This window comes from Cyprinodon tularosa, unplaced genomic scaffold (assembly GCF_016077235.1).
Source record: "Cyprinodon tularosa strain WSP-4 unplaced genomic scaffold, ASM1607723v1 ctg109, whole genome shotgun sequence".
Lineage (NCBI taxonomy): Eukaryota > Metazoa > Chordata > Actinopteri > Cyprinodontiformes > Cyprinodontidae > Cyprinodon > Cyprinodon tularosa.
Window position 1 is genome coordinate 1,768,760 of NW_024037882.1, and position 27,030 is coordinate 1,795,789.

The window sequence follows — 27,030 nt, forward strand, 5'->3', positions numbered from 1 at the left end:
CAGAAGCGTTTCAAATGGTACAATAGCCCCCCCCTCAGGAATAAATGAAACTGACACATGGCACCTCCAGTAACCTTTACTGTGAATAAAAATGTTTCTCAGTGAAATGAAAATGTAGTTATTTTGTTACATCTGCATATTATGATATAATGTATTAGATTTAAAAGAAAACTTTGAGGACCTTTTTTTTTCCATGAAAAAGGCAAGTCGTTCATTTTCTGTATACCTGTTTAGAAATGGGAATCTAAAAAGTGTGGCAGGGATATGTCTCTATTAGTTTCTAACACAACTAAAGATTACTGCTTCTGCTTTCAATGGCACAAACTTGCAGTCAGTAAATAAACTGTTAACATTTAACTGTTGTTGAAATTTCAGAGTTAGCAAAACTATTATCTTCAACTTGTATGTTAGATCCAGTTCCAATCAAGATATTTTAAGAAGTATTCCATCTGATTTCTGTCTAATTTTACTTTCTTATCTGAAATTCTTCAGAAAATAGTTGCCAAACAAGTGTGTGACAGCTTACACCATAATGAACTTTCTGAAGAGTTTCAGTTCAGCTTTAGAGCTCATCATAGCACTGAAACCGCTCTGGTGAAAGTCGCTAATTAGACCTCAGTGCTGAATTTGATACAACTGATCATAACATTCTTTCAGAGAGACTTGAATGAGTGTTGGCCCAGTGCCACTTTTGCTCTGAGAAGGTTGCAAGTCACTGGTTCGATCCCCATTGCCTCCACTCTGGGTTCCTGAGCAAAATCCTTAACCCCACACTGCTCCTTGGGCACCACAGTGACAGCCCACTGCTCTCCAAGGGTAGCCTGATAAACCAGACTTAAGGTGAGACAAAATTTGTAATTTAGTCCAGCCCCGATGAATGAGACATCGGAAGATTGTTGATGAGAACAACCTGTTGTCTTTCAAACCATGTCTGTGCCTATTAGCCAATGCTTTGATCAATGGGCGCAACTGACTGTGACATAGTAAGCGTGACAGAAAGCTGGTGGGGTTGTGTAAACAAACAGCATTTGAAACAGCTCTCGTTAAAATGGCTAAATACATCCTTCTTAAAAATGAATGAGCGTAGAGCCTCTTCCTGCTCACGTTTCAATGAAAACCCCAAGTCTAATCCTTCAAAAACTGATTCCAAAGCTGAGTCCAACGACAACTGTTCATTAGTTGTTGCCATCTTCCTTGTTGTGCTTTCTCCAGCGTCGTGCAGCTTTGTCGTCACGCCCTCAAAACCCCACCCGCTTTGCATCCAAAAATTAAAAACAAATCTCTGCGTTGTGATTGGCCAGTTAGTTCTTGGGCCTGGGGCATTGATCGAGGCTAGATCACTTGCAGGCAAAAATTATTTTGGCCGCTGGCGGGTGGCGCTAGTTTACTAGGCTACCCCAAGGTGATAGGTCAAATGCAGTGAATGAATTTTCCCTAGTGTGGGACAATAAAAGGGATTTATAGTATTTTGTAGGAATTAAGGTAACAACACTAGGCTGATTAAAAGTCTATTTATCTGACTGATATTAGTTTATTCACTTTAATGATATTTGTTCATGCACCAGGGTTACCTGTGGAGTACCACAGGGATCAGTGCTAGGACCAATTCTCGTTACTATATATATGCTCCGAATTGAACAATCAGACAGCATTGGATTAATTTCCACAGTTATGCTTTTAATACTCAGCTATATCTGTCTATAAATCCAGATGAAGCTAACCCATTACATAGACTACAACAGAGGTCACGGAGTAGCGGACCGCAATCTGGATCTGGACCTGGACCCCCCAGCTGGCTAATCCGGACCCAACGTGATTTAAAACATTTATAAATGACAGCATTGCTAACGTTATGCTCTCTCTGCTTTTTCTTATCATATTAGCTTCAGCTGGTCTGTTCCTGTTTGGCTGTGACACCATCCTGGAGAGAAATAACAGCTGTGCTGCTGCCATTGACACATTTGTTGATAGATGTTGGAGCTTGGCCGGTTTTTCAGTGTAGTTCTGTTTCTCTTACTGTGACTAACTCTATGTGCTCTCTTTCATCCTCTGCTGTGGGAGCTGGCTTGGAGCTTGTCTGCTTGGCTGTTTGTTTCCTGGACGGGGCCGCCTGTGGAGCTGATTGACAGTTACCCTTTGTATGTTTCCGTCTTTCTACATGTCTGCTTCTGTCTCCTTAAACCGCAGCCGGCCTTGGGAGATCACTTCTCTTACTGAGCATGGTTTTGCTGGCTGGTTCTGGTTCTTTTAAATGTCACCATTTATTTTGCTAAAACTCCTAAAGACAAACATTAGGTCCTATCAAAATCCCCACATTTTTCCACGTTTGTTGGCTTGAGGTAACCTGCAATGATCCATTTTTTTTCCTAAACAATGGTTTCTTTTTGCCAATGTTCAAGAGAACACCACCAACGGTTATGAATACTTAAGTTGTGGATCTTTTCAGATTCTGTACCATTAGAATGGTCCATTAACTGTTTCTTTTATAAACATAGTGTTCAGATAGAAAAAAAAAACAAAACAAAGCAACATTTGAAGCCTTCAATAAATAATTGGATTAATACTGAGATTAATTACACATAGATGCTCCCTATTAACTGTCTTATTCCAAGAACCCCAAAGTTTACCTAGAAACAACAGATGAAACTTTAAGGATTTTTTGAAAATAATCAGAGATCAACAGGAAGCAACCGGCCACAGATTCAGAAACCTCAGGAGGGAGATAAAAAGGTTAGCCACTGGAGAAGAAATTAAAAATAAAACGATCTTAGGATCAGTAGAGCAGGGATACTGAAATTCAGCTTCTGCGGGTTTGACAGGCAATGAATGGGACTTCTTTGTTAAACAAGGATGCTTTATACAACTTTAAGGGTATTAATAGACTGATAAGAAAGTTTTTTGTACAGATATGTAGTCTTGATAAAATGTATTATACCTGGATATTGTTCTTTCAAACTGAAAAAAACCCTTAATGAACAACACTGTCTATTAAACTTCACAGTATATTTTCAAGATGGTGTATTTTTAAAATATTCAAACTAACTGATCCATCCATCCATCCATCCATCCATCCATCCATCCATCCATCCATCCATCCATCCATCCATCCATCCATCCATCCATCCATCCATCCATCCATCCATCCATCCATCTTTTCTCACTTTTTCTGTCAGGGTTGCACATCTGTCTCTGGCAGTATATGGGCAAGAGGTGGGGTGCACCCTGGACAGGTCACCAGTCATGTTTTCAGACTGTGGGAGGACGCCGGACTTTCCGGAGACACACATGCACAGGGTGAATATGCATACCCTATGCAGAAAGATCCTGGGCAGGTAATCGAAACTGGAAACTTCTCGCTTCAAGGCAACAGCGCTATCCACTTCGTCACCATGCATGCACCTCCTTGCATTTTCAAATTCTCTTTCTAAAATCAAATTTCATAATGTCATATTTTTAACACTGACTTGACCCAGCAACACAACTGCTTAAAACAACTGTTTATCACTTAAAATAGGCAGGCTGAAGTTGTTAAGGCAAAACTCAACCTGCATGTTCTTTTTTTGGGGGGATATGTCTTGAGCTACTTACTGATCTTGCAGCCTAAATAGAAACATTTTATCAACACCTTTTTTTCATAAAAAAATGTAAATGCCACCAGAATTCCTTTTAGTTTGATAGTTTGAATGTGTTTTGCTTCAGTATGTCCAAATTAAGCCCCATAAAAAACTGTCCAAGTGGAATTATTTATCCATCTATTAAGGTGGATTAGAAATTTGTACAATAGATAAAAGCTCAAATGAAGTATTGAGAAAGTAACATAAATGTTGTCACAAACCATAAATTTTTTTTTACATGTTCTCATGATACTCCAGCTTTATTAAAAATAGATGCACAATGTATGCAACTGAGGATGTGTTTTTAAACAAATCTGCAACACAAATAGCAAAAATGCAGCAATACAAAATGTTATAATTATTTTATAAATTCTATAATTATGATTTTTTTACAAAAGGGATTTTATTCCAAACTTCCAGATGATAGTGTGATTCATTCAATTCATTTAATGAATCACATTTAAATACCCACCAGTTTGGACCAACAGATACAAACACTCCTTTATTCCCTCTGCTGTTCGGCTGCTAAACTCTACCAGGAAAAGCAGATAGCCATATGTTACACGCATATAGGCCTATGCTCTCATTCATCCCCTGCACTGCATATATTTATTTACTTTTTATTTTTTATTTTTCTCTCTCTTTTATCCACCTTACTTTTACCTTTTTAAATATTTTATGTTTCTTGTGTTTTTTTTGTGTGTTTTTTTATCTGTGATTTGTGAAATGTGAACGTGTGTGTGAAAGGTGTACTGCTACTACACAAAAATTGCCCATACTGGGACAAATAAAAGCTACTGAACTGAACTGAACTCGTTGGTAGAATGAAGCAGATGATGGTTTGTGGGAATGTGAAGGCTGCTAATAGTCTATTGTAAGGAAAGCTAGTTCTCCATTTTCAGTTCTATACACATTTCAACCCTTACCTTTGATCATGATAGTTGGACCATAACTCAAGAAATTATATACGGAAGAAGCTGATAAAGCCTTCCTTCATAGAGTCTGCTAGTGCTGCTGCTCCTCCCCAATACAGATATTAAGATAAGTCAAGTATCTTTGGTGCATTTTTTCTGGTTTTATGTGGCAACAAATAGATTCTAGTGAAATTCTAGAACTTTCTGGTATAGAAACACCTTGCAATCCCCTATAAACAGAAGGAGATACAAATAATATTGATGAAACAAATATAACAGTCAGTCTATGAAAAACAAAACAAAGTTGTTTATAAAATTGCAGCGATTGTATGCTAAAAATCAGTCAGTCATCCGGGTCTCTGTCTTCAGAATGACACAGGCCACTGTATGTTATTTATGTTCTCGATAATAAGCTTTTCAAACACTGGCTACTTCTGAAATACAAAAATAATCTTTCCAAAGTCGGACTGACTTTGAATTCAAATGCAAAGCTATATTACCTTAAATTTTTATTTTTATGTTTGAAAACCTCAAAATACATTATTAGAACAACTGTAATGATGGCCGGTCTACATCAGTACATGGGCCATTATCAAGCACTGGAAAACCTTTGTCTTTGAAAACTGAGGTGAGAAGCTGCATTCAGAGCAGAGGCAAGAGCGTCACATGCTTTCCACCAATCAGGTGATTCTCTTCTGTCAAATCGACTTCTTGTTTATTTACACTGTAGTGTGCCAGGAAGTAGCAAGATGGTTCACTAACTTAATTGCTTCATTCACTTCTACCATATCATTACCAGTTGTTTTGTGTCAAAGCCATACCAGCCCCCAAGAGGGCAAATGCAGAAAATAACCTAAAGCTGTTCTTATTAAACCGAAGACTCCGGTCCATCTTTTTCTCCATCTCGACGACCCTGCAGGCGAACCATGCCCCAAGCTGGAGCAGAGCCAAGCGTCCATCGGCCTGTCTGCATTATCCTTGGAATCCTTGTGATTATCCTTGGAAGTGTGGGAAAGCTTGGGGAGGCCGCCGTAACTTTTCCTCCCCTGCTAACAAGATCTCAGTGGACTTTGAGCAAAGCCAGGAGGCTTACAGGAGCAAAGACTCATTAAAGCTGCTCAGAAGTTTGGTGGTGTTTCATCTTTGTTCCTATGACATCCTGGTTGATAACAATAAAGGTGGTAATCAGTTGGAGTAATAAAGAAATCAAGCTATTTCTAGGGATTGCAGTTCTTATTTGGTGGGCTCAGACTTATTTAACAGTATGACATTAGTAACTATGTATGATACACATATAACTCAGATTTGGATGTTTCTAAACTTCAAAGGGAGCAACTGGCAGGGACACCCGACCTACTTAATTACTGTCTGCAGGCATTATCCTGCTACACTAATTATGATTTAATAAAAAGACGTTGCTGATAACACTCTCTCCATGCAAATGTTCTGGTTACAATCACTGTAGCTAACTTAAAGCTAAACTTTAAAATATATGCTATGAAAACAGTGATAGGTTAAAACCATAAACTGAAAACCACTATATTGTTTAAACTAATTTAGTGTTTCAGCCTGCTAACCACCTAAACATCATAAAATACACCCTTGTCTCAAATTGGAACCTGTCCTTGCATGTTTGTGTTGAATAATGTAAGCCAGATGCTATTTATAAAACAGACTACAGGGTTCAGTATTAAAGTTTCTATTTGCTTACACTATAAAATATCATAGCATGTTATCCATCTTTAATCTATATTAAATAAAATAATTTGATATTTATCTTTTTTTGTCAAAACTGCCAAAAGTTAAGATTAAAGTCGAGTAGGGAAGCGGCTGTTCCAACGGTTGCAGTTCTGAATTATCGCGCGTGGTGCCCGACTTAACACGAGTGAACAAAGTGAATGTGATTGGTCATTTATCAAGGGGGGCAGGATTGTTGTGGGGGAAGTTTGCAAGCAAATTTGGTTATGGCCCATGTCTCGGAAGCATCTTGCTAAACAGTTAGTAACTTAGTGCTAGTAGGTTCCCAATGGGGAATTACATTGGGACCAAGCAGCATTTAGCAATGACGCTGTCAAGGAACGCTATGGACATATTCAACATGCAAGAGGAGGAGAGTTTTGTGTCGGAGGTCATGGAGGAGTCTCCTCCATCATGCATTTTTTATTTAGAGGAGGAAAGTGGGGATGAAGTTGTTGTGGAAGAGGACGCCAGGGTGGCAGAAGCTTGGTTGGGTGTAGAAGACTTGCAGCCGGCTTTTTTTTTTTATTAGAAATGTTCTAACTTTTGGGACAATATGGTCTGATAAAGAGTACATTTATACACATGTTTAAGCCAAAATTATTTTAAATTTAAATATGACTTCTCTACGACTTTAAGGTTAATGTTGACTTCTTGCAGTCGAAACAAAAGTATTGTCAAGAAGGTGTACTGTCTATTTAAATTTCAATCTGAAAAACTCACCTGGAATGAAAAAGTAAATTAGAAGAATTTTATCAATGAAATACTTTAGTCTTTGGTGCTCAGACGTCGGCAGGAAACATTAGTGCTTAATTTTGTTTGATATGCATGAACAGGGCTAAAGAATAGGGATGTTTCCCCCCTGGCCTGACACTGGTGGTGGAGTGGAGATAGATAAAGTTGGTCAGTCCATAGACTTCTGGTTGATGACATGGTGTGCTTGAGCTGTATGGAGAGATCCAGTGGACTGCGTGAGCTGATGCTAGTGTTTTACTTACAGACCTGGAAGATGAAAGTCCAACTTGGATAACACAGGTTGCGTGAACCTGTCCATGATAAGCAAGAATTAAGCAACAGTGGTGAGGAAGAACTCCCCATTGGGAAGTAACCTCTGGCAGAACCAGGCTCAAAATGGCGGTCTTCTGCAGAACCCATTGAGATGAGACAGAGGACGCAGTAAGAGTCCGGGAGGAATGACACTCTGATGAAGCTTCAGCTATAGTATACGATGGTGGAGGAATGACCTCAATGAATTAGGGTCATCTGAATCAAAGTGAGACAAAGCGCAACCACTGCCTGCGCTTTGGGTAGCAGACTGTGTTGTGGATTGGAGACCTTTAAAGATAAACTCTGGATGCTGAGTGGGCTTTCATGGAGGAGTGGTTTAAGCTGATTAGCTTGTGTCGGAGGCGGATGTAATGAGTTTTTTCAATTGAACTTCCGCCTAGGCTCTATTTTAAACATATATTAAATATATGAGTATAGGAATGTTTTCCAGCATTTTCCTTCTTCATGCACTTATGCAGACTATTGTTAGGAATATTATTTTGTGATGAGCTGACAATGCCATGGCCTATCAGACTTACATTATTTGTTGTTTTGGCAGAATCAAAATGCTGAATCAAAATCAACATATTTGCAGTTTTCTGTATACCATCTAAGTACTTTACCTAAAACTATTTTCACTTCACAAAACAAAATTATGACTAATTGTATTTCTGGCAAAGAGAGCATGAATGCAGAGTACTTAGGTAATTGGCTGACATTTATTGCTAATGACTGTCCACCCAGTGATATTTCAAGAATTATAAAGACATATTCTGCAGACATTACATTCTGGCGATTATCACAAACTTTATTTACGCCTCAGTGGTTTTCAATACTTCCGAATGAACATAACAACTACATCAGCTAAAAAACAGCAGTGTAATATTTGACACCTCATGGTCAGTTTTTATGTTTCTACGTTGCTAGATAAATAAACACAAATTGAATGCCATGCTTTCACTATATATCTCATAATCTAAAAATGAAGTAATGCTTTCCCTTTTTTCCTAGACAGAGGAAAAAAGGGAAAAAATAAAATCTTGGCCAGAAGGTTTTTAATAAGCTCATGAAGATGACCTTGGCCAGTTTGTTGCCTGGGACGATCACATATCCATCAAACCTCTGATCCAGATGAACCAGGCTTTTGGCATAGGCTCCATCCTGGTCTACAATGCAGTGGAAGACATCAGCCCCAAAGAAGAAAATCTGAAGGAGGAATACACTTTTTTTGTTTTATAAGAGAAAGTATTCAGTATAAGTTAGAGACTGATGACATATAAAATAAATGTAAATTTCAGAAATTATTAAACTTCAAAAGGAAAAAAAAATAGGAGTAGAACTGTTGAAGAATTAAGATTATGATGTTAACCATGATGTCTTGGCATATCTGTGGGAACCCCATTTGGACTAGCAGTATTGTGTCACTTGTTTGGTCACATGAGCAGCACAAGGCTGCGGCTATCTGATCTGATCTGCCTTCTAATATAAACTTGGTTGACAGTGAAATCTTTACCCAACTGCATTCTCTAGACAGCAGAAATGCTGCTTCAGTTTTTGCTCTGAGCGTTCATGCATATGTAAAATAACTAGAACATTTTCACAGTCCAAGATTAAATATGGACAACCTTACCAACCTCTCTGTTACTGGAGCCAGTTTTGTGAATAAAAGGAAATCTTTGGATGTGCATTTCTTAGAAGGTGAATATAAAACTTAACTTTCTTCAGATTTATTTAACATATTTATTGAGCTGAAATTCTGACCTTGTACATGTTCTATGAAACCTCATGTTTTAAAAGGTAAAAGGTAATAAAATGTTGTATTTTATGGCTGGGTGGTTAGAGTGACAACTGACTAGTGTTAACTGCAACATTAAGAAATTTCTGTTTTGGTTGTCATATCCATACACTTTATTACAACCTACATGCCTGAAATGTACAGTGTATGAAAGAACACTGCTCTTAAGGATTTATTTTCACAGTTTTTTGCTTTATGTTTGATGTATTAATATAAGACAGGGCAGAGGTACCATGATTTAAAATAAAAGGTTGCATTCAAAGTTTGATTTCATTTAGTAAGGTTTAAAAAGTTAATCTAAACCATCTCAGCCTTATATAAAAAACATCATTTTCTCTATATTACTCATGACTGCTATGCTTGGTTGGTATTAACAACCTACCATTAACTGCATCACTGATAACCTTTAATCAGTCTTTGGTATTTATGTAGATCATTTTGGCCCATCTTTTATGCATAAATGTATTACCTCAACTCCATTGTTGCTAGGGTCTCTGGGGTTTTGCTGTTTTTCTGGTGTAAGTGAGCCAGGTGCAGATATAGGAGAGACACACTTAATATGGTACACCATCAAGCGTTCCAAGGATTTTTATCAAAATAATAATTAATGTGCACAAATAAGGAATAGTTGTATCAACTATACATATACAACTAGGAAGGGAGGAACAGCCTCCGCTGTTCCTCCCTTCTTGCTCCTCTGCCCAAATATTTTTGTTGTTAATTTTGTTGTGGATTTTTGTAACAGGGAGGGATAAATAGCAACATATAATCTTTACATTTACATTTTATCAAAAACAATAATGGCTTATTTATAATGAAAAGCACAGCTGTATCTATGCACACATGAATAGAAAATAGGTTTATGATTGTGAAAATATATTCCTATTAGGTTTTACCATAACTTTATTAAAGGACACATTATTTATATCCTGGCCCTGAAGCTTATTTTTCATTCATCTATACATGTAATGACAAAACATATATTTTTGTTGTGGCTGCTTCAAACTGCTTATGAGAATGATCCAGATTAAATGATCTTTTTTAATGGCTGTAATTTAATCGGAATATAAAAATCTAACATAACTGTCTAATAGTGACACGGATTTTAATCCAGGCTGTTGAAGGCTACCCAATGCACTGCAGGTGTCCAGGATGCAGTATAAACAACTGAAGGCCATTTCTTTTTATAGATATCATTATGCGGAAAAAAAAAGTTTTTAAATTTTTATATATATAAAAAAGTTTCATTTTAATTTTTTGGCCTGTCCCTGAACCGAATGTTATGTTGCTTACAAGGGAAGAAGACAGAGAAGTCGGAATGACCAGATAGCACTAATAACCACTATCTATTGATTAATATTATTTATCTTAGGAAATGGAAGAGGCGCATTCCTGGATTTCACACTTGATTTTTGTTAGAATATTAATAAATAAGCAAAAATGTATGAAAACATTGCTGTCCCCATTTCCTATTTTAATTTTCGTAAAATGCATTCGTTTTCATCTATGAGGTGGAAATGTCCCCAGATTAGATTACAGAAATCTGGTCACCTTACTTCAGGGGCTATATGTAGATTGTGAGGGGCACTCTTTAGTTCAGAAATAAGAGTAGATAAATCAACGAAATTAAAAGGTGAAATAATAGGAAACTAACTGAGTTACCAGAAACAATGTTTTAAGAGAGGACATAATAACAGCAAGTAAGCCAGCCTCTTATTTATAATGGCATCTAATTTAGGGGCACTGACTGAAAACATTTGCTCTCTTTTCAACTTCCTTCTGGCTTTGGGATAAAACAACAGTAACGCATCAATATACCTGAGAGAGAGTGAGGTACTACACTTTTAAATCAGGTTTAACAGCTAATGAGGGACAAGACCATGTAAACACTTAAACAATTAATAAAACTGTATACTGTAGATGCGTTGATCCATCCTCATCATGTCTCAGATAAATTTGTCCTACAGTTCATTTTTAAACCTTTTTTGTTTTTCTTTCAGATCACTGAGCAGCTTTTTCTGTCCATTTTCTTCCGCTTTATCCGGGGTGTCGGGTCATGGATGCAGCAATCTAAGCAGAGATGCCCAGACTTTTCGATCCACACACACTTCCTTCAGCTGCTCTGGGGGGGACCCCGAGGCGATAACATGACCATAGGTGAGGGTGGGAACATAGATCATTCGGTAAATTGAGCAGCTTTCTCATCAACAGTGATGTTAAGTTCAGACCGCAAGCAGAAGAGGCAGCAAAATCAGCTAGTTTACATGCAAAGGAAATGGTTGACATGCATCAAGGTGCAGCAAAAGGACCTGCAGCACGTCTGAGCAGCAGAAGCAGCGTATATATATATATATATATATATATATATATATATATATATATATATATATATATATATATATATATATATATATACACTATATTGCCAAAAGTATTTGCTCACCCATCCAAATTATTGGAATCAGGTGTTCCAATCACTTCCATGGCCACAGGTGTATAAATTCAAGCACCTAGGCATGCAGACTGTTTTTACAAACATTTGTGAAAGAATGGGTCGCTCTCAGGAGCTCAGTGAATTCCAGCGTGGAACTGTGATAGGATGCCACCTGTGCAACAAATCCAGTCGTGAAATTTCCTCGCTCCTAAATATTCCACAGTCAACTGTCAGCTGTATTAAAAGAAAATGGAAGTGTTTGGGAACGACAGCAACTCAGCCACGAAGTGGTAGGCCACGTAAACTGACGGAGCGGGGTCAGCGGATGCTGACGCGCATAGTGCGAAGAGGTCGCCAACTTTCTGCAGAGTCAATCACTACAGACCTCCAAACTTCATGTGGCCTTCAGATTAGCTCAAGAACAGTGCGCAGAGAGCTTCATGGAATGGGTTTCCATGGTCGAGCAGCTGCATCCAAGCCATACATCACCAAGTGCAATGCAAAGCGTCGGATGCGGTGGTGTAAAGCACGCCGCCACTGGACTCTAGAGCAGTGGAGACGCGTTCTCTGGAGTGACGAATCGCGCTTCTCCATCTGGCAATCTGATGGACGGGTCTGGGTTTGGCGGTTGCCAGGAGAACGGTACTTGTCTGACTGCATTGTGCCAAGTGTAAAGTTTGGTGGAGGGGGGATTATGGTGTGGGGTTGTTTTTCAGGAGCTGGGCTTGGCCCCTTAGTTCCAGTGAAAGGAACTCTGAATGCTTCAGCATACCAAGACATTTTGGACAATTCCATGCTCCCAACTTTGTGGGAACAGTTTGGAGCTGGCCCCTTCCTCTTCCAACATGACTGTGCACCAGTGCACAAAGCAAGGTCCATAAAGACATGGATGACAGAGTCTGGTGTGGATGAACTTGACTGGCCTGCACAGAGTCCTGACCTCAACCCGATAGAACACCTTTGGGATGAATTAGAGCGGAGACTGAGAGCCAGGCCTTCTCGTCCAACATCAGTGTGCGACCTCACAAATGCGCTTCTGGAAGAATGGTCAAAAATTCCCATAAACACACTCCTAAACCTTGTGGACAGCCTTCCCAGAAGAGTTGAAGCTGTTCTAGCTGCAAAGGGTGGACCGACGTCATATTGAACCCTATGGATTAGGAACGGGATGTCACTTAAGCTCATATGTGAGTCAAGGCAGGTGAGCAAATACTTTTGGCAATATAGTGTATATATGTACAGTACAAGATCAATAGAGGCCATGGTCTACCACTCCAGGCAGGACCCCCGATGCAGACTGTGCAAAGATGCCTCTGAAACAATACAGCACATAACAGCAGGGTGTAAAATGCAGGCAGGAAGTGCATACATGGAACGCCACAGCCAGGTAGCTGTCATAGTGTACAGGAACATCTGCCATGAGTATGGGCTGGAAGTCCCAAGGTCAAAATGGAAGACACCTCCTAAGGTAGTTGAGAATGACCGAGCTAAGATCCTATGGGACTTCAAGATCCAGACTGACAAACAGGTGATGGCTAACCAACCAGACATCGTGTTGATCGACAAACAGCAGAAGAAGGCAGTAGTGATAGATGTGGCAATCCCAAGATCAAGAAGAAAGAACAGGAGAAGCTTGAGAAATACCAAGGGCTGAAGGAGGAGCTAGAAAAGATGTGGAAAGTAAGAGCAGCAGTGGTGCCAGTGGTAATTGGAGCACTGGGGGCTGTGACCCCCAAACTAGGAGAGTGGCTACAGCAGATTCCAGGTAAAACATCAGAGGTCTCTGTCCAGAAGAGTGCAGTCCTAGGAACGGCTAAGATACTGCGCAGAACCCTCAAACTCCCAGGCCTCTGGTAGAGGACCCGAGCTTGAGGATGAGACATACCACCCCACGAGGGGTGAGAAAACAGTTTTTATACATATAAATATATATATATATATATATATACACACACACTTGCATACATGCCATGGGGGTTGAATGCATTACTTATTGTATTCTTTGAAACATTTCTTCGCTCTAATTTTTCTGAAGCTCTCCACTAGTCGTCTTTGGCTCTGGAAAACTCCTCTGATAATTCTTTTCACTCAGTGATGCTATGAGATGAACTGAGGCTTTGAGGTGTGTGTCAAGTGGTGGAGGGGGCGTTCCGCGAAGCGTGTATTGAGGCTTGCTTCATGTAGGGGAGGAGCCATTATTGATGACGTCCGAAGCCTGGCTACTCCACCGTACCACATGACCATTTCGGATGTGGTTCAAATCGGCCGTCAACCTCAGCAGGGCATTTAAAAAGCCTCGGTATTCAGTTAAGATGTTGGAGTTTGATAGGAGAGTTGGGGTCTGTTGGAGAGAGTTTTGATGTATTCTAAGCAGAGATGGCAAAAGTACTCACTTTCCGTACTTGAGTAAAAGTACAGATACTTGTGTTAAAAAATACTCTGGTAAAAGTGGAAGTACTGATTAAACTTCTTTACTCAAGTAAAAGTAACAAAGTACAGGCTTGTAAATTTACTTAAAGTATAAAAGTAAAAGTAGAAACCACTTTTTTCATGCCGTTGCCTACATTTTAAATGGATGTCTGCCAATAGGACTAGATCTCCGTTGTGTTCATTTCTAATCATCTCGTCGTCCATACTACTATGCTAACGCCACCGCCACCAAGCTGCGATGATTTGCCGCGAATGAATACTGCCGAATCTGTCGATTCATCTTGTAGTGGTGCGTCAAATGCAACGTAGATTCCCATCCAATTAGATTGAATTTGGTATTGATGACGTGAAAAATAATAACGGTAACTCCATTGAAATGATTCAAAACTAAAGTAATGAGCCAATTTTTTAAAATGTAAGGAGTAGAAAGTACAGATATTTGTGTGAAAATGTAAGGAGTAGAAGTAAAAAGTCGCCATAAAAATAAGTAGTAAAGTAAAATAAAAATATCAGAAAAATCTACTTGAGTACAGTAACGAAGTATTTGTACTTCGTTACTTCCCATCTCTGATTCTAAGAATAGATTGGTTGGAAACACAACCAATCTAGTTGTTCAATGCTATTTTGGTTGGATTAAACAATGAACTGACAAGGGGGCAGGACTGCCTTACTACTAGGTGTTTTAGGAACTGAACTAATTGAATTTGTTTGTCCCAACTATTCAGAATGAAGGAGCTGAGTTACTGAGAGATTTCCGCTGGTGTCGTGGCTTTCCATACCTTTTTGCACCTCCCTTTCTTCACGTATTTAATATTTTTTCCCTGTGCCATTTCACTTTATTACACTTAACTCAATTTCTGGACATCTATGGTTTGATTTCTTTGTATGTGTTGACTGCATGGATTGTTACCGACATCTGGTGAAAATATCATGTCAATAGCACCTCTAGAAATATATTTACTGAGAAAAATGGTGATGTGTTCATTACTTACCACTGTATACTCTGGGGTCAATACAGACCTCTGGAGTACAATCTGCAAAGCATGTTGGATCAAATATTTACAGAGCCATGCTACCTCTCCTTCATCTCTCAAGTAAGCAAAATCAGTCATCAGTTGTCATCAAACAATTTCCTTCCAGATCAGCCTGCTCTCTCCCCTCAGACCAACCAGAAAGTTCAATTGACTTCCAGCGGTTCTTCGCTTCAAGATCATTTTTGCTTTTTGTAAATAAAACATTAAAACTCACTTGTTTTCCTGTTTGATTTTGCAAGTGGGTCAAATAACTACAAACTAACAAGACAAGAGCTTGCTGTTTTTCTCCCCACCCTTTTCGACTGTACCGTAGGTATGTTTTGCTTTTCTAAAAAGTTTTGTCAATTTTTTATACCTGACCTAATGGAATGCACTCCTTTAAAAGAGTTAAACTTTTATTTTGCTGGTCCACAGACTTTTTTTTTTTTTTTTAAGAAGTTTTAGGGTTCATCAATTTGCAATTTTATATAACCCTTTACGAACTTCCTGTTATTTTGTTAATTTTTGGACTTATTCTTTGGCAAGAGTAAAACATTTATTTAGTCAACCGAACCTGATTAGCTCCCTTGTGAGCTGAAAAGGGGGATGCTAGAAAAAGAAACAAATCCTGCATTAATTTTATGAGGGGAAAAAGGCAGTCATTTCAAGTATTTTTCCTATTTGATGTTTTAATGATAAAACTGATTACTCACTCATAATGTACTATAAAGGTATCTAAGCACATTTTGTTATTTCATGTAAATGATTTGTGTTTTAAGATATTTAACTCTTTCAAAGCAGTTTAGTCAAAGTGCATCCATTTTGCAAAATAAAACAAAGAGTTTAGTCAGCTGTTTAAGTGTGACCTCCGAGGAAGGGGAAATGGTTAAGTGAAGAGTGATGCTTCAAAGCCCAGTGGAGGGTCAGCATTGAACATCAACGATGTTCAACATAGGTTGTAAGGTTGTCAAACAGAATGACAGTCTGCTACACCACAAGGATGAAACAATAGTGATGTGGCAATTCCCAAACATTGGCCTTCTAATGTTGCCCCAATGATGAGACATTTAACTTGATTTTCTTAACACTCCTTTTTTAAATCATGTATATCTGCAAGGAAAGGGAGCAAAGGTAAGTGGGCTTGTTTTGTTCTAGTTATGAACAAAGCACATGATGCAATTAGATGAAATAGGCATGCAAATTTGTTTTCATCCCCAGGCGAGGGTTACAGAGAGAAAAACTATGAAGCAGCAAGCGGTTCGGTGGGAATCAAGAGGAAGTGATCGGAGCCTGCAAATATCTTGCTGATGAAACTAAATGTATGTCAAAGCTTCTGGTGTGAAATCTAAATTTGTTACATCTAAAAATAAAATGGTGGTATTTTTTTTATATAAGTCTTTATATTAAATAGGATTCTATATGTAATCCCATGTAATTACTATCTGATTTTTTTTTTTACTTCATTATCGAATAATTGCCCGTTCCATAGGAGGGAGTTCCATGGATTGTTTTTCTGCAGTTAAAATGACTGCTCTAGGACAACACCATTTTCTGGTAAGCTGCAATTGGCATTTTATAGCTCAGTGTGACAATCTGACTCAAAGAGTAGTTGCAGGAGAGAAGAATAAGATCTTTACTACTTTTTCTTCTGCAAAGCTCCATTTCTCGGAGGTCCTCATGAAACGGCAGCAATTTTTCAAATTCCTGGCATCTCAGCAGGGCAAAGATGCGATGAAGGCCTTGGAGCAGAGGATGGAGCTGCAGGGGCGATTCTTCCTCTTCTTTAAATCCAGATATGTTTTTATTCAGTGTCCTACAAGCTACATTTAAATGAAGTCAAATTAAGCATTTTATTGATTCCTACATGGAAAAGGATCAGTGTACTTGAAAAAAACAAAAGCACAAGCAGACTAAGCTAAAGAAAGAAGTACATGCCTAATGAAATTTTTCAAATAGGATAGCTTTGAAAGCACATTCATATTATCTACAATTTCTCCTCTGTGTTAAATTGAATTAAAGTGGGAAAAACTGTTTTGGTCTTATTCAAGGCTGAGAGTAACTTATTAGATTTTAGACTATAAAATTGTGTTATGAGCAACACCTAAAATGCAACACCAGTAGAAAAGTCAGAAGCAAACAGAATTTGACATATGGCAAATGCATACCTGTTAGCCTTTAGATGATGGTATCCAAGACTTCCATTTCTTTTTCTTCCTCTCATCTTTCCTGTGCAGAGTCAGAGATCTACAGGCACATTACTTCTCATTAGCATTCTTGATGCGCTTTGCATTGATCATTAATTGAAAATAAGGCCTAATCCAGGTGCGCTAATTTCCACAAGCACTGTGATTTATAATAGAAGGATGTGCATGTTTATTACATCTTATTATGTCCTCTTCAGGCACAAAGATTTCATAGCTTCTGTGCACTATTATGATTTTAATATATGTCATACACCTTGTTTCATGTATGAGGGCATAGAAAATTAGCTGTTTTTTGGTATTACAGGAATTGATGATCAAACTGGGTGCAAAAGGTGACTTCCATGGCTGGTTTATGTAAGAAAAGGGAGAATCAGAAGGTTAGGCACACTGAACATCACACTGAATACCACATCTCCATTTAGACACAGAAGAAAAACTTTCTCATAGTTGTTTCAATGGTAAGTAAAAAAAAAGACACCCTCACAAATATCATACCTCAATGCAGTTATTTAATATTCCTCCATTTCATTCCTGACAGGTGCATAGACATACAGTCTAACTGAATCAAGAGATGATACCAGATCCTCTTTTTGTTCCAAACATGAAGGTCCTAGCAGCATAATACTTTAAACCAGACTCCACAAAACACAACGGGTTAAAACCAATTTAGCAAGGAACTGATTCATGCATTTTATGCCTTAGCTTTAATAGCTGATTTTATCGGTCTTCCTTTATTGCAAACTTAATAAATCTGTAATTGATAACGTTGAGACACTATATGTTGTCAGTAGCACCAGGTGAACACATTATAGGGCTGCTGCAGCTAGGATTCAAGTATTTTTTAAGCAAGTTCTTAATTTTGATTTTCTCAAAAGAGAAAAGCAAGCACTGAGATTTACTGAGCAATATGTGAGGGAGTATGTATTAAGGTGACAAAATGAAAAAAACAACAATCTTTACATTTCATTGTATTTTTCAAATATATTTAAAATGTCACTTTAATTTTAGGTTTTGGAATTGAATCCTTTTTCTGCTGGTAGCTACTTCTGCGCCAACCCTTATCCCTTTAGTCTGGATACATGATGATGGGCTAATATCATGCTGTTATCCTTTCAGTCTCTTCTTTCTTTTTCCACAGCTCAGTAAACTAGAGCCTGTGCTGCAAATGTTCACAGTAGAGGATGAGAAACAATTAAAGAGGACCTTGCAGCGCCTTGATGTACTTGCAAAGGTAATCAGAAGTCAGATACAAACTCTACACTTTATTTCTTGTCATAAAAATTGTATGGGCACGTATCTCTGGTTAACATTCATCCATCCACTTGCCGATCTGTCCTTCTGTCCGTCCGTCCTAAAAAATAACAAAACAAAATGCAAAAAGTATGGCAATGCATTGCGTTTTGTAAGAAAAAACTAATTTCCCTGTCTCTTCAGAAGTCCAAATTATAAAAAAGACAAACACCAAACAAAAATACAGATTCTTATTGGAAAGAAAAAACACATTAAGGGGGAAATTAATTAACTTTAATGACATATATCCTGTTGCAGTTTTCATTAGAAAATAGTATTTATTTAATGGTGATAAAGAGCAAGCCTATTTCCAACCAGCAATCAGCAAACTTATGTTGGATTCACAGAGGATATACAACATAGAAAAGGCGGTTACTTTCAACACCTACCAGTGCTCCTTAAAGGTCAGAACCACAGGACATCAACACACAGTTACTTTCATGGGTTGGACAGAATTTTCAGTGAATTGGTTAGAATATCAAATGTAGAGTTCTAGAGGTGTAGTGGAACTGGTTAAACCTCAACAAAATCTCACCTGCTCTTCCTTTTCTATTCTTCAGGAAGCCTACAATAAAGTAGCTATGGATGTGGAACTGTCTGAAAGGGTGGGTGGGTGTTTTGCTGCTAAGCTGATGTGTTGAGCATACATGTTTCAGGAGCAAGAGAGAGCAAAGAAGTTGCAATACGAGGAGCTTATTAACCCTGACTATGGATCTACCAGCAGGATGTACTACAGGTTTGAGCCGGAGCTTGTTTCTTTGCACATTGAAAGCTTTCAGCTAACTGAATCCACTGTCTCAAACTGGATTAGTTAGTGCAAAAAAAAAAAAGTCACAATTTTACAAATCTCATTATAAGTATTGTGTAATTTCTCCAGCTAAATTAGAAACAGAAATTTTGCTTCCTAGTTTAAAAAAAGGAAACTGAGAATAAACCCAACTGTTAAATCAGAAAATGGGGAGAAGAAAAATAAGTTATACTGTGATAATCTCCACGTGTTGTTTTTTTAACCAGTATATTAAAAATAAATTTGACTTTTCTAGTTAAAATAACATGGTCTAATTTATGAAATAGTCATATTAGTAGCACTAATTAACAGTATTTACCATTAAAAGGAAAGACATGTCAGCAGAGGATATTGATACTTTCTAAATGAGAATTGGCCAATTAAGTAATTCAGCAACTGATGAAAATTGTTTCAAAATGTTATGTCCCTTTGCTGTTTCTCCTATATGGTGTTGCTTGCTCTGCCCCTGGTCTGAAACTTAATAGTTTTGGAAACGCATTTTGAAAACGCATTTTGGCTAGTTATGATTTTAAGGTGGTCAGTTGGTGCAAACATCATGCAAATCCAAATTTACACCAAAATCAAGAAGTACTACAGACTCAAAGAAATAGACAAGCAAACACAAAAATGAGACTCACAGATGGCATAATAGAAACTTCTACAGTCAATTCCTGTTCATATTTTTTTTTTTTGGTCCTTTGTCAAGGTGCTTGTACTATGTGCTTGATGAGATTGCTCTTAACAGAAAGGCCAATGTTATGGTTGCTTCTCATACTTAAAAAAAAACACTAATACACCCTAATAAGGTGAGATTAGATTTCTTCCTAAACGCATGGTGTTTTTAAAGCGTTTAAAAACTGCTATTTCCCTCTAGACCAGGTGTTTCAGGAACTGCGCTAATTTGATTTGTTTGTTCCAACCATTCAAAATGAAGGAGCTGGGTCCATTACCAACAGAGAACAAGGTGTTCTTTGGTCAACTACTGGGCATGTGTGATCAGATCAGCTTCCCACTGGGTGAGGAAACACACAACACTCTGTCCACTCTCTTCCACGGTCATACAGGGACAAGGCAACAATTCTTCCTGCCTTATGTAACAGTGGCTGGTGAGTTCCAGTCCAGCTTCTGCAGGATGTGCATTATCTTTTCTCCCTCCCCTGTAGCTCTCAGCTGCATCCGAGAAGACCTTCGAGCTACACTCAGGCACCTTATAGGTTACACGGACAAACGTTTCACATGTCAAAGCCATCCCCCAGTCTACAATTTGACATATGAACTGAGACACCTCAGTATTGACCAGCTGTCCTAACGAAGCGTCACTGTTACTTCTCACCACTTTATTTGTCAGTCAGACAGACACACTGGCAGGCAGTTGTCTGTCAATGTGGAGCTGAGGATAAAATGACCTGGCAGACACACACCTATTCATGTTGTTGCTTTCTAAAGAGAGAGTGCAGCTGGACTGGAATCATTGGCTTCCAAGGCAAAAATAAAAGAGGGGAGCTGAGATTTTCCTTATTTGTTTTTCACTAAAATTCCAAAATGTTTGTATTTTCTATGAAATTGTGTTTAAGGAATATTGCTAGCCTGGAGGATTTTGTCAAGACTTTGTTTTGCCTCAAGCTGTCTGGTTTGATGTGTTATACCCATGATTCTGTATTGAACATTCATCTGAAATGTAGACCCCAAGTGAAAAGAAAAAAAAATTGTTATGCTCAGCAGCAAACCTGACAACTTCAAAGTTAATGCAGCAGAGAGCTGAAGCTACAGCAAGAGTCCATTTGTCAGATTTCCTTTTGGGGGGAGCCTGAAATAAAAATTCAAACTCATGTTCTGCAGACATAGTCATAGTATCCTTATGGTCAGGCGGATCTACTGGGGTGGCATAGGGTGGCAATTGCCACCCTAAATGACAGCCTTGCCACCCCTGCTGCCACCCCAGTTGGCTGTAGGGGTGGCGAGGCTTATAAATTATTATTATTATGGATAATTTGAGAATTGCGACCGCTAATTTCTAATGTCGGACTGCAGTGAATGCAGCACGAGATGACGCAAGAGCGACTGAGACTGATTAGTTTTGAAAACCGAATGGGGCAAAGCGAGGGATCCAGGGGTCATGGGGAGAGGAGACACAGGATGAAACAGGTAAAAACTGATTAACTATCTATAGAGAAATGAAATCATAATGAAAGCACAATGTTGCTAGAATAGCTGCAATGCTGATTTTGAGATGATAAAAATCAGGTTGCAGAACGTTATTTCTCTATCTATGATGTTAGTTAGGCCTGACGTCTCAGGCTCATAAAGACATATTTGCAGTCAACTATGACAGAAAAGAGATTACCGGTATCAAGTTTGGTTGTACTCAAATCAAAACGCACAAAGGCATTGGATCTAAATAAAGTTGTGAAGCGTTTTGCTGAGCAACATGGAAATCACTGCATTCAGCTGTTATAGTCATGTTAACTTTATGTTATGCTCTCTGGTGAGCCTTTACAGAGCTGTTACATTTTGTTTTGGCACCTGAGAAAATCTGATATTTCCTTTAATAAAACCAAAAGTGTTAAAAGTAAATGTAAAAATGTGATACTGGTGTAAATCCTGCTTAATACGAAGCAGTGTTGTTGTTTCTTTTTTATATAGTATGAAACTATTCAGAAATGACCTGTATGAAGCTACTCACAAAATGTTTTATACTTTTACAGATTGGAAGAAAAAATTATTTTTATGTTGCTTCTTTTCAGATTTGTGGAGTTTTGGAGGTAACATACAGTACCTGCCTTTTTGTTGATTTGTTGATACAGCAGCTCTATCTATAGCAGATCTACATGCATGAAATGTCCCTTTCATGTTGCCTTAACTGCTGTATGTCAAGTTACTGAGGACCAAATGGGGTAAATGTGTGTTCAGAGTAAACATTACATGGATGTCCAGTACCTTGTTTGGGTGCCTTGACCCATTTATTTCTACTGTGTAGTTATGCTCACTTTAGTCCAGCTCAGTCCATAGATCTCTGATGGGTAACTTTTTCTTTCTATAGTTTCTTCTTGTGCAAATGCTGCAAAGCTGCCTCTCTGACAGTCAATCTCACACATCTGCGAACTCAGCACCTGTGTCTTACCTTAATACCTTTCCTGTCATAAGGCCCCTCTAGAAGTAGTGTTATCATTCTTCTATCTCCTATTAAGTGAGATCACATTGTACGATGTATTATGTATATGATAACTGTGATTAAATTCAGTGTAAACAAATGCCATATGTTGCCACCCCTCAAAAATTCCTGCCCCCCTCTCGCCACCCCATAAATATTTTTCTAGATCCGCCCCTGCTTATGGTATAATAATACCGTCTAAGAATACCATGGTTTTAACTTATTTTCGAAAAAATACATCTTCTAAGTTTAACACAGTTTCTGAAATTTACTTTTTTTATCTGCAAAGGCAGATTTCCCTCTGTCCACTACAGCTAGTTGGATGGACATAAAAGTTCATTCAGTTTAATCGAATAGCATCAATTAAAACACATGCAATTTCAAGGCCCTTTTTAAATACAATTAATTCTAATCATACAAGCAGAATAATTGAAAGTTTTCTTTCTAAGAAACCCAGCCGATTGCATCGAGTCATTGACTTTGCAGGATTTGTTCCTTGTGGAGGAGCATCTGTAGCAACACTCGACAGTGGTTTGCATTGTAATGTTAATATGTAGCAATCTCTTTTGCTGAGCATGCATATATCAAGAGTGTAAAGGAAAGCTTACTAGGAAGAAACCTCCAGCAGAACAAGGCTCAGCATCAACAGCCTTCATCCTAGACCGACGGAGGGTTTTAGCAGACAGAGCAGACTGATAAAAGGAGCACAGATGCACCGTTTCCTGAATATTCTAAACTTTAAAGAAGTAAAATATTAACTGCATTAAAATCTTGTATCATTGCTTCATACATTTTTCATGTAATATTATGAATTTAATGTCATGGACCCAAAAAATGTTGCTTTCTTTGTAATATTTATAAAACTATAAAACTTTTGATTAGTTTAAGACTACAGGCTCCTGGACCAAAAACAAAACTCAAGCATTACATGTTTTTATGCAATGATAGAATATCTCTTTTTTTTAATTGTCTTTTTCCAGGCAGGTTTCTCCGTCTACAAGTATTTCCCCTTTGGGCCGGTGAGTGAGGTGATGCCCTACTTGTCCCAGCGGGCACGGGAGAACCAAGGCTTTTTTGAAAGGGCCCAAAAAGACCGGCTGTGGAATCAGCTGAAACTTATACTTGTCTCTGGGGGGCTTCTCTACAGACCGGTGTACTGAAGACAGTAGAAGCAGAGGCCCGAGAGGAGAGTTTGTCAGCTTTTTCAGGGTTTTTTTTTTTTCTTTACTAAGCAGTAGATACCATGAACCATTCTCTCTAGCTTGATAACTACTATTGATGCAGCTGTCTGCTCCAACTTTCCCTTTGTGCATTTTCTGTTTTACAGTGCCCTGTAGTTCTTCCTAATAAAGTTCCATGGACTGTGTGGAGTTTTATTTTTTTCACACACCTTCAACCCATCCAAGGGCTCTTACTGTTCCCTATTTCTCTCTTTATCCACCCCAGGTCCTAACAGCATTCCTCATTTTTGTTACTCTACTATCTGTAGAGCTCTGTTATCCATCAAGGGGACATCTTTACAGCTCCAAAAGGACTCCCTAAAATGTCAACAACACTAGGGTGGACATCCTTCTTTATTACTCCATTTATCTTGGAGAGGGAAAACAATCATAAAAACAACTGACTGGATTTAAATTGCAGCAAAGGACGGATTCTATATTTGAAATCTTTCATTTTTCCCAGCCACGTATGCTGACGGCCCCTCTGTTCTGTATTTTTGTTTCTGAAGGGGCAATGCCAGTTTTAACACAAGGCTTGTTTATAAATCATCAAAGAAAACTAAACTTTGCAGAACATCCTTTATCCTTTCTTAAAGAGTTCAAGGGTTATTGTCTTTGTGCTTATAAGTGTTGTTATAAGATACAACAGTGAAACATTGCAGATAAAATCATAGAAATGGTGAATACATCTGTTTTATACATGGGCAAACCAGATAATTTTTTGTTCTACTTTGACACTGTTTTATTGACTTATTTGGAGTTTGATTAATTACACTGGCATACAATAAATACATTTGGAGCAATGTATTTAGAGTTTGAATTGCCAAAGATTTTCAGCTATATTAATCAGCTCAGTATTGATGTAAAAGCACACATAGTCGTCTGTGCATTTATATTCAGTTTCCACGTATCAATGCATTGTAGAATCCCCTATGTCTGCATTTTTAGACAGTTTTGCACATCTAGGGACTACATTTTTTTCCATCATTTCTTTGCAATACACTTTAGGCTCAGTCAAACTGCATGGTGTAATGGGTGTTTATGAACCCTGTTATATTTAATTTAGTGTTTTCTTTTTCCCTTATTACCTGCTGGTCCTCTGCACTCCAAAAAATAAAAAAAATCTAATTTAAGTAAGATTTTTTAAATTTTATTCTTGAATTGACCAGGTAAGTGAGAAACGTTGCCAATGAAAATCAAAAATTACATTTAAAATAAGAAAGAAACAACCGCAGTCTATTATTTCAAGTGTATATTACATACAGATCTTATTTTAAGGGTAAAAATAACAATTCCATTGGCAGATAATTTTATTTACCTACACATGTTAGGGGTTGATCCCCTTTAAAGAAATGTTTACTTTTAGCACTGTGTTTATGTACTGTTCCCATCCTGGTGTCATCCATGGGTTACTGTGCTCACTGGTTCCTGTGAGTTATTAAAATATATCCATCATCATGAGCCTGCTGATGTGCTGTTGCCTCCATCTCCACAAACCATGACAAATAGAGTTTTGCTTGTAGGCCAAAACATTCTGTTTTGGTTTGACCAGATCAAATTAAAGATCTCCCACATACTCAGAGCTGTACCTTCAACTAATTCTTGCAACTATCCTACGGATATGTGGCCATTGCACAAGTTTAATTCTGGACAAATGTACATCTAAGAATCTCCAATACCTTTTAATATATAATAATAAATGTTTTTGTATAACTTTGCAGAAACCGTGTAAGTGCAATTGGTTGGACTAGATTTAATTCAAGGCTACTATAGTAAAGGGCCCTGAATACAAATGCTCTCCTAAAAGTTACTTTGAGATTTGATTAGTGTTATATTTTCCATCTTAAAACAATTAATTCCAAATGAAACACTTGCATTTTTGTGTATTTTAGTTTTGTAGTGGTAAAGAATGATTTATATTTACCCCCAAAATGATAGAGAGGAGAGTTCATTTCAAGCTTAGGTATCACCAGGAAATATATTTTATTCAGTTATTGATACACAGTATTTATGTCCAAGGGGAAAATTAGCTTCACGGTAATTATGGCCTCGTCATTTTGTACGAGGAGTCAGTGCTCTGTAGACCATCATCATTTAATTACCCCTGATACTTCACTCAGTGCAGATCACAGAAATTGGATGCATTAATCATTACTCAAAAGAAATGTTAGTGACTGGTGAGTTTAAGAGAGACAGAGCACTGCAGAGCTGTCACTGTTGCTCCATTCCATTGGTTTAATTAAGAATCTAGATGCCTTTGATTTTTTTTGGGAACACCTTCTGGGTATATATTTGTCTATGAAATCCATTCTTACCGGTTGCTGGAAAGCTTCTCGGTGTGTGTGGAAGATAATGTGTCCCAATTTTCTAACAAAAACTGATTGAAGTTTTTTTCTGAATGCTTAAACCCTAAACATGATTTGATAGCACAATTTCTATCACTATTAAAAAATAGCAAAACCTCTCACTGAGTTTGCAAAACTGAAAGCATAGACACTCCTTTGCAATTTGATAAAACACCCTTTTCAAAACTACAATCCACTGCACAGCAGTCCTTTTGTGGAACACAACTCATTTCTTTACACTCAATTTCATAATGTTTAACACACTCCTAGCAAAACAATACACACATATATGGCCATTTTTCACACAAGTTTACCAACTGGAGCACATTGTCACATTTAAAACTGTTTTAGATAATTAGTTCACTTTGCAATCAGCCTAAGCAGCACTATAAATTAGCAACAGGTGAGCTGTCTCTGTGAAGTACAATGGAGGGAGCAAGAAGAGTGAAAATTAGAGGAGGAGAACAGTTACGACATCATATGGGACAATATCAGTTTCCATAGGGCTGTTTTGGTCCACAACTGGTTTACAGATCCCCCACTCTCCACTGCACTCAACCTCCCTGCATACGATTGAAGAGTTCTTCTCTGCCTGGCAATGGAAGGTCTATGACCGTCATCCCCATCAATGCACACCTTTTACAGGCAATGGAGGCAACATGTGGGGATGTTGACCAGACGTCATGTCAGGTTTGGATATGGCAGTCCAGGTGATATTTCCCCGGTGCCTTGGACAAGAGGACAATGTGACAACGCATGTGATGTGGATGAAGTCTTGTTGCCGGATCCAGAGAGACGACACAATGTCGATTTTTTTTCTCTCAGTGATTTTTGTTTTGACTTGGGAAAAAACCCACTAATGTTTGATTTGATGTCTGTAAATGAGCACCAATACAGTATGTTTGGGTCCCTGTATGTTCTGGATCCCTGTATGTTTACAGAACTATGACAAAAGTATGACCTCAAGCTGACATATCCTACCTTGTGCACAGCGAAAGCAAAAGCCAGATGTTTTATTTATACCATCAATGTGTAGTTGGCACATGTGT

The 27,030-nt window shown here is 38.1% G+C and overlaps 1 protein-coding gene across 1 annotated transcript; it reads left to right on the forward strand.

Annotated features, from left to right (window-relative positions):
- The first annotated feature begins 3,259 nt into the window (after nt 1–3,259).
- prodhb (proline dehydrogenase (oxidase) 1b) lies at nt 3,260–23,782 on the forward strand. The gene is given in 18 exon segments (XM_038293798.1): nt 3,260–3,332; nt 5,448–5,706; nt 7,221–7,227; nt 8,330–8,388; nt 8,391–8,531; nt 13,808–13,840; nt 16,203–16,232; nt 16,235–16,325; nt 16,460–16,538; nt 16,641–16,744; nt 17,474–17,565; nt 18,259–18,419; nt 18,737–18,764; nt 18,767–18,882; nt 19,039–19,214; nt 19,972–20,071; nt 20,203–20,282; nt 23,393–23,782. Coding segments are annotated over 18 exon segments (1,761 nt in total). The 5' UTR covers nt 3,260–3,311; the 3' UTR covers nt 23,577–23,782.
- Nucleotides 23,783–27,030: the final 3,248 nt, after the last annotated feature.